Source organism: Rattus rattus, chromosome 3 (assembly GCF_011064425.1).
Source record: "Rattus rattus isolate New Zealand chromosome 3, Rrattus_CSIRO_v1, whole genome shotgun sequence".
In the NCBI taxonomy this organism is placed as follows: Eukaryota; Metazoa; Chordata; class Mammalia; order Rodentia; family Muridae; genus Rattus; species Rattus rattus.
This window is the reverse complement of record NC_046156.1, coordinates 73,708,920-73,722,310: the sequence shown is the minus strand read 5'-3', so window position 1 is coordinate 73,722,310 and position 13,391 is coordinate 73,708,920. Positions and strand designations below refer to the sequence as shown.

Genomic DNA, 13,391 nt, shown 5'->3' with positions numbered 1-13,391 from the left:
GCCAGAGTCACAAGATATTAAAACACACGGATAAAGAACCCATACACAAAAAACCCAAAGCCCAACCAACGCAATAAAAATGCACTGAAGCTTCTATATTCCATTGAGTTCTTTAAAAAAAAAAAACTGGATCAAAATATGTGTTTGTGTGCTGCTGAAGTCTGGTTCAGTCAAAGAACCATGACTAGAAACTTGGCATCCAAAATGCTGAACTCAGCAGGACATTTTTTATACAACTCTTTCTTTTCTTTCCTATAGGTAAGTTTGACTTGCTTAGGAAAAGACCACAACATCAATATGCCTGCGTCAAAATGTGATTTAGAAGTTAATTTAAATGTGAAGTTCTGGGAATGTTTTTCCAATTTATTTTATTTGTTTCTCCTTATTTGTACACAAGATTACACAAAAACTTCTTTGCTTATAATAAACTCTAAAACAGCTCTTGCAGTAAGCATCAAATAAAAATTCTGTGTAATGAGAAAGCTGTGAGTAGTGTTTACTTAGCCTTTTCCCACGCAGTGGCAGTTGAAATGGATGGCGTCTTTTGCTTAGATGAAATATTGTGAGTAGTCAACACTTCACAGAGTTGTTTATGCAGTAACTTAAGGTGAGGTCTAATATTTAAAAGTATTTCTAGCCATGTGTGAAAAATTCATTATAATTGATTAGGGATGAAACCATCTTTGAACCAAAGTGCACTCTTAGTGATGACCCAGTGTTAGTCCACGAGGTTCACCGCAGCCTTAAGGACGAGCCAATCTTTGCTACTTACATTACAGTCACATTGGAAGAAACTGATGGGACAGCTCGTAAATTGGCTTCGTCACAGTCAAGTTCTAGATCTCGGCACAAACAATGCATGGGCACAGAGCCAACCACTGAACAGAGAGGAAGTGGGAAGGAGTAATGAAGTGAGGGGCCGGGGGAAGAGGGGACGAAGAGAAAGAAAGGCAAAGCCATGAGAATATTGCCTACTGTGAAAGTATATCATGCTTTACCTAAGCACTTGGGTGAATGCTTTAAATTAAGGTTCCACCGTTTGCTCTGAATTTAAGGTCAAGATCAGGCTAGCCTAGCATTAACCTTAGATAATATACACAGCGAGGATCTCATTTTTCTTTCCTTTTTTCCTGTTTTAAAGATTTTTATTTGTGTTTGTGTTTGTGTGTATGTGTGTGTGTGTGTCCATGGGTGCCCCAGAGAACATCAGATTCCTTGCAGCTGGTGGTTACAGGTTACACGCAGTTGTGAGCCTCTGCTGATGCGGGCTGGGGCACCAGACTCTAGTCCTTTGCAGGAGAAGCAAGTGCTCTTAACTACTGAGAAATCTTCCAACCCTCATCTCATATCTTTGTTCAGATAATGGAATGCTGACTAACATGGGGGTAGGGAAAGAAGGGAGTTTCCTGGATGGAATTGCTCACCATCTTTTAAGTTTTCTCTAGATATAGGAGATAATGAAATGGCTTGCATAGTGAGGACTAGTGATCAAAGCAGGAACAGAGGAGCCCTCTTCCCGGGCCCGCCCATAGTTTTTTTTTAAATAGAGGATTGACGCTTTATATGTTGCAAAATGGATGGAATCTGCTTCTCTCACCAAAGGGAGAAGTGATTGCGTATGTGCATGCGTGTATGCATGTGTGGTTGCATGCGCACGTGTGCGTGTGTTTGTGCATTCGTGCGTGTCTTTCTGTGGAGGAGGAAGCTTTATGTCCATTTGAAAGCTTCTGTTTGATAAGTATTGAAATTAGTAAATAAAACCTTTGGTGGAAACTAAGTAATTTTAACCAGAAGCTAGCAAGAAAGAGACATAAGCACTGATAGGCTTTCATCCTTTTTAAACGGTTTTCCTGTGTAGCTCAAGGCTGAGAGCACAGAATCCTGGCAGCAGCTCCTGTTTGACCTGCAGAGTTTTAAATGAGCTATTATTGTTTAGAAATAAGCAAGTGTATGTAAAGCATTGCATTTTTACTGTCTTTGAAAACGTTGGCAGACATGGATACACATATGCCTGGTTGACAACAGTTAGAAGTGGTTTCTCCCATGCACAGCAGCACTGAATATTTATAGCTGTAGCTGCTGCTATGTAGTTCCCAGGAGTCAATAGATGCAGAGCGCAACGCTCACTGTCTTGGTAGTGTCCATTCCACAGCAAGCAGAAACCACACTGTAGGAGTTACACGGCTTCTTACAAAAGCCGTTAGACTACTAAGCTATGTGAACGGCAGGGCTCTAGTAGATTTTAGACCTTTTGAATCACATCCTTAAGATGTTCCAGCCCCACAAGATGGCCAAAAGTATACATCCCATTCTTCATCTTCCCAACACCCAATATCAGAGAAAATGGGATGTGCAGAGAATCATTCGTCCCACAAATGAAGTTTTGGGAATTATTCAGCCTATTTATGACAAAACCACGCATCTCAATATTTTAAAAGTATCTTTTGAATAAGTCCTAGATTCTGCTATGCTCCAAAGTTGGACCTGTTCTGTAGAATGTGGTGACACTCATGCATTTGAGAGGCTGAGGCAGGAGGATTGTGGGTTCAAAACCATCCTGCTAGCTTAAAATTGTATTAAAAATGTTCATTTGAGAATTATAACTGGGTTAAAAAAGATTACTCCACGAGCAGGTCAATGCTTATAGCCAGTGGATAAACAATTTCTCCCCTCAAATCCTTCGAAGTTAAACTTTTATTATGCATTGCTATAATGCTCTCCACCGCATTTCTCTGAAGAGGTAACTTTAAAATATAAATTGCTCACATTCTTTCAAGTATTCAAAATGTTTTTGAGCTGATCTTGGGTTCATTTCTAGCAAGAATCTGACATGAGAAAAATGTTAAAACAGGAACCTTAATTTAAGTTTCACCCCACTGTTATTTCATGTACTGCTTGAAAATATGTTTAATTCAGCAATTGTAATCCCCACTCTCTCTACGGAAATCTAATTAAAAATTGAGCTTTTTGATGTCTTCTAAGCATCAATAAAAAATTACCTTTGTATTGATCTCGGCCTATCATTTATTGTGCAGTGCCATGCTTCTTGAATAATTACTTGTGATAAATCCCTTCCACAGTGACAGGGTAGGCAAAACAGGGTTCTTTTGGGTTGGGGATTTAGCTCAGTGGTAGAAAGCGCTTGCCTAGCATCGCAAGGCCCTAGGTTGGTCCTCAGCTCCAAAAAAAAAAAAAAAAAAAAAAAAAAAACAGGGTTCTTTTGCTGACTCTCTCTGTTTTGCTCTACTGTTTTTGCTTTGCAAACTATAGCATGAGCTCTGAAAGCTGGCATTTCTCTCCTTGACCTGAATGGTCTGAGCTTTGGATGCAGCTGCTGAGTTCTCTTCAGCAAGAGTGCTCTCCCTCTCCCTCTCCCTCTCCCTCTCCCTCTCCCTCTTCCTCTCTCTCTTCTTCTCCTTCTCCCTCCTCCCTCTCCCTCTCCTTCTCTCTCCTCCCTTTCCTCTCCTCTTCCTTTCCTCCCTCTCCCTCTCCCCTTCCTCTCTCTCTTCTTCTCCTTCTCCCTCCCCTCCCTCTCCTTCTCTCTCCTCCCTTTCCCTCTCCCTCTTCCTTTCCTCCCTCTCCCTCTCCCTCTCCTCCTCTCCCTCTCCTCCCTCTCCCTTTCCTCCCTCTCCTCCCTCTCCCTCTTCTCCCTCTCTGTCTCCCTCTCCTCCCTCTCCCTCTCCCTCTCCTCTCTCCTCCCTCTCCCCCCCCTCCTCTCCCTCTTCCTCTCCCTCTCCTCCCTTTCCCCTTCCTCCTCCCCCTTCCCTTTCCCCTCCCTCCCCCGCCCGCCCCCTTCTTCCCCCCCTCCCTCTCCCCTCTCCCTCCCTCCCTCTCCCTCTCCCTCTCCCCCTCCCTCTCTCTCCCTCTTTCCCCCTCTCTCCCTGTCTCCCTCTCCCTCTGCCTCCCTCTCTTCCTCTCTCCCTCTCCCTCTCCCCTCCTCCTCCCTCTCCCTCTTCCTCTCCTCCCTCTCCCTCTCCCCTCTCCTCCCTTTCCCTCTCCCTCTTCCCTTCCTCCCTCTCCCTCTTCCTCTCCCTCTGCCTCTCCTCCTCTCTCCCTCTCCCTCTCTCCTCCTTTCCCTCTCCCTCTTCCCTTCTCTCTCTCCTCCCTTTCCCTCTCCCTCTTCCTCTTCTTTTCCCTCTCCCTCTCCTTCTCTCTCTCCTCCCTTTCCCTCTCCCTCTTCCTTCCCTCTCCCTCTTCCTCTCCTCCCTCTCCCTCTTCCTCTCCTCCCTCTCCCTCCCTCCCTCTCCTCCCTCTCCCTCTTCCTCTCCCTATCCCTCTCCCTCTCCCCTTTCCCTCTCCCTCTCTCTTTCCTTCCTCCTCCCTCCCTTTCTCTCCCTCTTTCGTTTCCTTTCCTTCTTTCCTTCTTCCTTTTCCCTCTTTCTTTCCAGTGTTTTTGGAGACAGGCTCCACTGTGTGGTCCAGGATGGCCTTGAACATCAGATCTGCTGCCCATGCTTCTGGTGTTGCTGACATTATACCATTATATCATTGAAATCTTTATGTTTGACATATGTGCAGGTGTGCACTATTAGACCAAACTGAGCATTTTCTTATGGATCTATTATTTTTGCTATTACCCTTTCTTTTGCCATTTACCCTTGCCTTTTATAACTTGTTAATGTGTTAATGACTTAATTCTGTTAATAGCTATACTTTAAATTGATAAAATATTTTTGGAATATGGTAAGATGTAAGATTCAATTCATTTTTTTGAATAGGGTGAGATGAAATTTTAATTTAAGTATAAGAAATGAAAACTAATATATAAAATACAAAAATGAAATTACATTTTAAGATAATATATTTAATTAATGTTTTTGTATTATATTAATAACAGTGCTATGCCTTTTACATTTTAAAAAAGATTTTAGTATATTCTTTCAGCAATATGAGGAATTAAACCTAGACTCTCATACATGCTAGGCAAGTACTCTGCCAGAGAGCTACATCGCCAGCTGAACTATTGCTTTCTGATGATCAAATTATTTGGTTTCCCACCTTTGAGAGGCAGGTGTGATGCAGACAAAGGTTTCTGGGCAGCTGTATGATTTACAGGAGAGATGTGCACACCATTACATTGGGTGTTGTTGGTAGCCTTTTAATCTCATTTGAGTAGTGAAGACAAAAACATATTATCAACGTGAAAAGCTAAACTTTAAATTGTGGTAGAACAACAAATTAAAGAATACAGCAAAAGAGCCGCCCCTCCTCAGCCCTTGGCTTACGAGTATAGGTTTGGAAATTATAGGTCCAAGGCATGCATATATATTTGCAAAATTTATTAACTGGACACACTTTATTTAAAAGGAATTACTTTAGTACATATTCCTGATTGAAATCATAATGAAGCTACTCTCCAGGCTTCTTCCCTTCCACACCCCAGGCAGTATCTGCAAGTGTTCAGCAGGGACTGCAGTAGTGAGAGCTGCAGTCAGCAAGGCTTTCAAAGGGCTGCAGCTTGGCGCCATGGCTGGAGACCCAGGCACTTTTTCACTGGTAGACATTAGGACCTGGGCAACTGGTCTGCACCTCCACTTCCTTGCTTTCCCTCACTGCACCCCGATACCATCCATTTCCCAGCCCTTCCATATCCACTTTCCACCCTGTAACCTCCCCCATGAAAAGAAAATTAAAAAATAAAATTAAAATTAAAAAATAGAAAAAGGAAAAGAAAAGACCGGGATGGCAAAAAGGACATTATATAAATTAGCAACCCTGACTACTGACATTGACTTTGTTTGCAATACCTGATTTGATTGATTCCTGGTACTCTTAAAAACAGCATTCCAAATTGAAGTTTCCTTTCTTAAGAGGCCTGAAACTTGAAAACCATAATTGACTTTCAAAAACAAAATGTTGTATCCAAAAGGTAGAAAATGGCGTCTTACCACGACCTCATCAAAGGGTAGACTCAGCTGCTGTGGTTACTTACAGCATTCGGAAGTTTCTGCCTCAATGGAATTTGTGGAAGTCAGTTTGTAGTAATTAGCAAAATATTTGTCCAGTTGTAGAGACCACCCATTGTTGTCTCCTGAAATGAAAAACCCAATAGAGAAGAGGTTAAAAAAGAAACACGCCGATATATTTTGTTATCTTGGCAAAAATTGCTCCTCTGAAATAAGGCAGTGAATCTCGAAGGTAGTTTGTTAATTATCCTCAGGGACTTTCTACAGGTGTGCATTTCTGTCCCCGGTCGGAGGCCTAGGGTGGCCCCAATCTCCATGTTTATCAAGTGCTGTAGTAGCTTCCTGCAAGGTTTACCACACCTGAGCCAGCGATAGTCAGATAAGCTGCAATGCGGTACACCATTCCTCATGTCGTTTTATGTTTCCCTAAACCACCTTCATTAATTGAAAATGATTCTCGGAATGTACAGACATATCATCTTCATTCATCTAGACTGGTTTTGGAGATGTATAGACATGGATAGGTGGCTGTGGTGGTTTGAATAAGAACGGCTCCCAACCATTCATGCTTAGTCTCTAGTTGGTAGATGGTTTAGTGGCCTTGTTGAGGTAGGTGTGGCCTAGTTGGAGTAGGTGTGGCCTAGTTGGAGTAGGTGTGGCCTAGTTGGAGTAGGTGTGGCTTCGTTGGTAAGCAGTTTAGTGGCCTTGTTGGGGTAGGTATGGCCTTGTTAGAGGAAGAGTGTCACTGGGGGTGGTCTTTGAAGTTTCAAAAGTCTCTTTATCTTTGCCTACTGACTTCAAATCGGGATGTAAAGTCCTTAGCACCATGCCTGTCTGCTTCCCACCACGGTGATCATAGACAAATTCTATGAAACTGTAAGAAAGCCCCTAATTAAATACTTTTATAAAAGTCGCCTTGGTCATGATGTCCCTTTATAATATTAGAAAACCAAGATGGGCAGGATGAGTATATTTAACACACGAAGCAGCAGGCCGGAGAGGGGTCTCAATTGGAAAAGTGCGTGTGTATAGACAGGAGGAAGGGCCTGAGTTTAGTTTCCAGAATCCACACTAAAACACCAAAACCAAAACCAAGATTAAACAAAACAAATGGTGACATATTCTTGTAATCCCAGTGTTGGGGAAGTGAAGACAGAAAAGCTGGCTATAAGGAATAGAACCGACTCAAGAGAAGACTGTACCGCAGGCAGCAGACCTGAAGGAAGCCACCACGGGAGTCCTTCGGAGCCCAGACTGTTCTGTCAAGAGCTCCAGAGGCTGACATGGAACTGTATGCTTTGGCATTTGGCCTGTTGGTCTTTGTCTTGCTCTGGTCTGATCTTTTCCTGCCAGGCACCTTCTCTGTGGAGTGGGAACAGTTATTCTGTGCCATTGTGCATTAGAACTCACCTGTAACTTTATAGACGTTCATCTTTAGGGCATTGGCTCTAGTATTGGAGGACTGGACTTTTAAATGATGTTGGAACCGTTAAAGCCTGTGTTAGGGTGAAGTTGGGATGGAAGCAGTCTGTATTATGAGATGGCCACGGGTCTACAGGGCCTAACAGATATAATTAGGTGTCAAACTGCTAAGGTGTAGACTTGTGATAGTTTATGCTGTCAACTTGACAGATCCCTGCAGCACTAAAGACACAGCTTCTGGGCACGGTTGTGCGGGATTATTGGATTGAGTTTGCTGAGGTGGGAGGACTAGACGTTCACAGAGCTACTTCAGAACTAGGGTAGGGCTCCAGACTGAATAAAAAGAAGTAAGCTAAGTAGAATAATTTATCCCCCTTTGGGCGCTCCTTTTCGCCAGCATTGAGGACTGAATCTCTTCCTGCCTAAGGGGTGAATGTTCCACCAGTCTCAGCTCTGTGCTTCTTGTCTATGGATGCAATATGAGGCTGCCTCAGGCCTGTGGCCACTGGAACTCCCTCCCCTCTCTAACGAACTGTACCCTTGATGTGTGCCAGCAACAAACCTGTGTTCCGTTAGTCACATTTGCCAGGCATTTTGTTGAAACAAGAAGACCCTCCTAAGACTTGAGTGTCCTCTCACTGAGTCCTCTGAGGCTGTGGTAGGAAAGGCAACCTTGGTTATATGAACAAGCAGACTGGGGTAGAGGGCTAGCCTGGGGTGTGCGTGTGTGTGTGTGTGCGTGTGTGTGTGTGTGTGTGTGTGTGTGTGCGCGTGTGTGAGTCTTTGCGTTGAATCTATAGTACACATGTATCTGTCAGGTTTTGAGGTCTGTGTGGCACTAGCATTTCCTTTTTTCTAGGCTTGGCGGTTTGTTGACTCCTTTGAAAACATTTAATTGAGTAGCACAGAAGCGTTTAGGAATTGAAGTTTAAGTTTATTACTATTAGACTTGAGGAAAGTATTGAAATTTATGAAGTGCTAGCAAAAATTTTCAAAATTCATTTTTCAGAGTGCCAGTGAGTAACATTGAGGTGTTATTATGTATTTATGAATAAAATGTGGAAATAGGTGACTTACTAGTCTTTGCTGATATTAAGGGGCTGCTGTTTCCTCCTCTTTTTCCTTTTCTTACCCCCTCTTCTTTGCCCTTTCTTCCCCTCTCTCCTGACTCTCCCTCTTTCTTCTTTTGATGGGGTACTATAGACGGATCCAGGACACACACACACACACACACACACACACACACACACACACACACACACACAGTAGTCTGCTTGTTCTTAGAGCCAAGGCTGTTTGCCTGTCACAGCTGCAGAGGTCTCAGTGAGAGGATGACCGTGTCTTAGGAGGGTCTGCAGTCCTGACCTTTCAGGCTGCAGGGCCTTGTGAACAGTGGACTGGGGCGCTGCAGTTCACCTGGTCAGATATTCCCATTCAGAAGTGGTGTAGGGGTGGGGCCGAGGGAAGGCAGGTGACAAGACAGCTCTCTGGAACAAGGGACTGTTTAGTAGGTGACATTTCCTTGCTGCCGAGAGTGATAGGCACGCCAGTGACTGACACGATGTTATTTGCAGCACTTCTTTAGCAGGTCCTATATTTAACTCAGCGTTTTAACAAGCGGACTATTTTAAGTTGTTACATTTTTACTATACACTGTGGAGTGACTTAGCATCATGGGCTTGGTGCCCTTTCCTGGTTATGCATCTCGCATGACCGCCCTCTTGCCCTTCTTCTGTTTTAAGGAATGCCGCATATGTGATTATCTTAGTTTCCTTACTGTAGCTGTGTGATAAACTATGCCAACAAAAGCTAATTAAAGAGAGAGCTTAGTTTAGCTGACAGGTTACAGTCCATGGCTTTTGGGGGAAGTCATAACCACACAGGAACTTAGACATCCTTGTCACACTGCACTGAATTTGTTCATGCCACTACCGGCCAGCTCTCTTTCTATGCCTTTACAAGACACAGAATACTTTGCTGAAGGTATGGTGTCATTCCTGTTAATCTAGTCTAATAACCCCCTATGGTCATGCCCAGAGAACTATGTATCAGACAGCTCTAAATTTTGTCTCAGTGACAATTAGCATTGGCCATCACTGCAGACTTTGCTGCAGCAATTTTGTCAAACAAGTTCAAATGGTGCAGTTACTCAACTCTTGTTGTTTGCTCAATCTTCTTTCTTTTCTGTTGTAAAAACGACCTCAGTGGGGCTTTTGCCAAGACACCATCTTGTACCAGGTGAACTGTTGGGGGCAAGGTGTCATAGATAATATTGACCCTGTAGCAGGTGGTGCTGAAATGTAGTCCCCATGAAACCCACCACATGCTGTCTGCCTCATAATCGGGAAAAAAATCTTAAATAGTTACACTCTTTTCATACTTCTTTATGGAGCCTTTACGGGGTGGGCTGAGTGTAGAGCCAGCCATCTGGAAAGGGATGGCAATGCCATCTATTATTGTCACGATTACCATGAGTGGTATGGGGAGAGGGGTGGGGTCCATGGATGTCAGAGATGGGGAAGCCTGCAGCCCGAATAGTGGTGGGAGAACTGGATACAGATGGGCTGCTCAGTGAGATACAATAGTTAACCATGGTGTTGGTGGCCCCGTGTTCATTTCACTGAGGATTCTTCCCCTTCAGCAAGAGTGACCGTCATGCTGGTGACCTTCTCAAAGGTGACATTGCTGGGCAGCATGCGTTATTGTGGAGGGGAATCCCTGCATGCCTTCTGTTCACTTTGAACTCCTTCCTGTCATTTTTAGTGACTACTGAAGCTGAGCTGCTGCAATGATAAATCCATGATAAGCTCATGAATAAAGAGTTTTGCCTTTAAACCAACTGCTGTGTCTGGGCTGAGTCCTTGACACACTGAGTGGATGCTTGAGGTTGGAATGGAGCCACTCCTACTCTTTCTCATTCTCATTCTTACTTCTTTTCACTTTTCCACCTCCCCCCCCCCAGGCACACACACGTACGGAGAGCAGTGGGAAAAACAAAAACAGGTGAAAGTGAGGTCAGACCAGCTGCACGGAATTTTTGACTAGCAGAAGCAGTGCAAACCTTCTTCTTGAGGTCAGAACATGTATTTTGTAGAAAGTTATTTTTTAAATAATGAAATATTCACAGAACCAAGCCTCTTGGTAATTAGTTTTTACCTTCTCTTGCTTGCCAAAGCATTTTCTCCTTCCTAGCCTTTACTTCCTCCCAACAGAAGGCAGGCACACAGAACAAGAGACATGTGGCCAGAATTGCAAAGTTGGAGTTAGCATTTTTAAGAGAACAGCTTTTTAGTATTATGTGTTTCTATATTTCAACTCATATATGCTTGATATTTTAAGGATATACTGTTTCTCATACATTAGTAAGTATTGCAGGAATTTAATTTGCTGTTTTTTTGAGAGGAGATCTAGGGTAATCTACAGAGTACTTTATATTGAAAAAGGAGTTTGGGAGAATACTCACTGAATGGATGGAGTACTTACACCAGTGAAAGAAAACCCAGTCTTCTTTAGGCTAACAGAGCTCGGAAATCAAGACACTTACCAAGAACATTGATTCCTTTTTACAGTTCTCATCTATTTTGCCAGTGTGGGGCCTGGGAACCTGCATTTTCTATATCCTGGCTGAGTTTTAGGTCAAGTCCTTGGGGGAACAATTTGATACTAATGTATCAAAGTGAGCCAATCCTTTGATAATGGTTGCCTTTGCAGATAGTATTCTTCTCACAGGGTCATAATGGGGAGTAAGGCTGATGCCCTGCATAACAGTCCAACAGAGGAAAAGGAAATCTTGATGTTATTACAACCTAGTCCTCCTTGAAGTTTGCAAATACTTCTACTGAAAGAAGGGTAGTAAAAAATAAAATCGGGCTGGGGATTTAGCTCAGCGGTAGAGCGCTTTCCTAGGAAGCGCAAGGCCCTGGGTTCGGTCCCCAGCTCCGAAAAAAAGAACAACAACAACAAAAAAAAATAAAATCCCCAAACCAACCTACCAACCAAGCAAAAACAACAACAACAAAACTCAACCAACCAACCAACCACCCATTGACCTGTTCCAATGTCTAAATGCAGTGAACAGGAAGCATGAGCACCAAGGCTCCACCTCCAATGAGAGTAAACCAGACAGAGCCTAGACAAAGAGTTAAAAAGAACTAGAATGAGTTGTAAAAGGAAATGAAAGAGGAACAAACTCTTGAGTGAATTCCAAGAGAATACAATCCCTTGAATGACAAAAGAAAGTCAGCATAGGATACGAAACAAGAGGTAGAAACACCGAAGAAAAACTGAACTGTAACACTGAAGAATTCTATGAGCCAAGTGAAAAAACTCAATAGAAAAACCTCATCTGAGCTGGAGAGATAGCTCAGTGGTTAAGAGTGTGTGCTGCTCTTCCAGAGGACCTGAGTTTGACTTCTAGTCAGGTGGCTTACAACCGCTGGTAAATCCAGTTCTAAGGGATCCAATCTTTATAACATTTTGAAAAGAGAAGATCTCAGAATCATGAACAGAGAAGAACGAAGAGAATTTATTGCAAAAGGCATGAGAAAATAGTTTTAATAAAATTGTAGCAGAAATTTCCCCAAATCCAGAGAAAGAATGCTCATCTAGGTACAAAAGGCATTGAAGACACCAATGAAGCAAGATCAGAAAAGAATTTTCCCACATCATATTAGGCGAAGGACTAAATATACAGAATAAAGAAATAATGTTGAAACTTGTAAGAGAGGAACACAGAACCACATATAAAGACAGGACTATCCTAATGGCAGCAGATTTCTCAAACAAAACAAAGCAAAACAAATCAAACCTTTAAAGTTAGGGGGCTTTGAATGATGTTATTTCAAGCCCTAAAAAAACAAAAGCCAACCCAGACTACTATATTCAGAAAAAGTAGCCATCTCAATTGAATGCAAGAGAGAAAGTTGTCCACTAATGATAGTCTGCTATACTCAGATAGGCGCCTAACCTAATTGTCACCAGAGAGGCTTCATCTAGCAACTGATGAGACCAGATGCATAGCTCCATAGTCAAATGCTAGGTGGAGGCAGGGGAACCCTGCAGAAGAGGAGCAGGAAGAAAGGGCTCCAAGAGGCTGAAGTAACAAATATGGAGTCAGTATGGTTCTGAGCTAGATCCTCTACATTTACCTTAGAGTTGTGTGGCTTTGTGTTCTTGTGGGACTCTCAAAAATGGGAACAGGGATGTCTCTGACTCTTTTCTGTGCTTGAGAACCTTTTTCTCCTGCTGGTGGCCTCTTTCAGGCACCTTTTTCGATATGAGGGTTTACGCCTAGTCTTATTAGATCTTGTTATGCCACAATCAGTTGATATCTCTGAGAGGCCTGCTCTTTGTTTTTGATTTTTTAAGGAAAATGGAAGAGGAGTGGATCTTGGAGTGAGGGGAGTGGGTGGAGTGGGTGGAGAGGGACTGGGAGGAGTGGAAGAGGGAAACCATTTAGAATATAATGTATGAAAGAGTAAAAAAAAGAGATCAGGGAAGAAATGAATGAAATGGAAAGGAAAGAGACAATACAAAGAATCAGTGGAACTAAGGCTTAATTCTTTTGAAAAGACAAGATTGACAAATCCTTAGTTAAACCTAAAGAGAAAGGGAAGATTGAAATTAGTAAAATTAAATATGAAATGGGAGATGTATCTTAAAAATGTATATACCACAAATAGGAAAACCTAAAAGAAATAGACACATTTCTAGACACATATGACATATTAAATTAATCTGAGACAATTTAAAATGAATCTGCAAGCAGCAAGACTAGAATATGAATAAAAAATTTCACAAGCGAGAAAAGCCCAGGTCCAGATTGATTCCCTGCTGAATTCCACCAGATCTTTCCATAATTAACACATTTGCTTATCATTCTAGTCATGACTAGAATAGGAAAGCTACCAAATTGCATTCAGTGAAGCCAGTGTTATGCTGATATCCCCCTAAAGAAACAAGAAAAAGGAAGAAATGATAGACCAACCCTTTCTGATGAACACAGATGCAAAGATTCTCAATAAAGAAATACTTGCACATTCGATTCCAGAGCACATGGAAAGG

General features: G+C 42.6%; 1 protein-coding gene across 3 annotated transcripts in view; it reads right to left on the bottom strand.

Moving 5' to 3' along the window:
- The window catches only part of Rxfp1 (relaxin family peptide receptor 1), a 120,975-nt gene that overhangs the window by 44,539 nt on the left and 63,045 nt on the right, over positions 1-13,391 (bottom strand). For 2 of the 3 annotated variants that reach the window (XM_032898205.1, XM_032898206.1), the window contains exons 3-4: positions 5,933-6,031; positions 773-878 (exon numbers count right to left, since the gene is read on the bottom strand). In XM_032898205.1, the coding sequence (XP_032754096.1) occupies positions 773-878; positions 5,933-6,031 (205 nt within the window). Of the gene's footprint in view, positions 1-772; positions 879-5,932; positions 6,033-13,391 lie in introns of those variants that run through there. The other variant, XM_032898207.1, reaches the window with a different exon arrangement.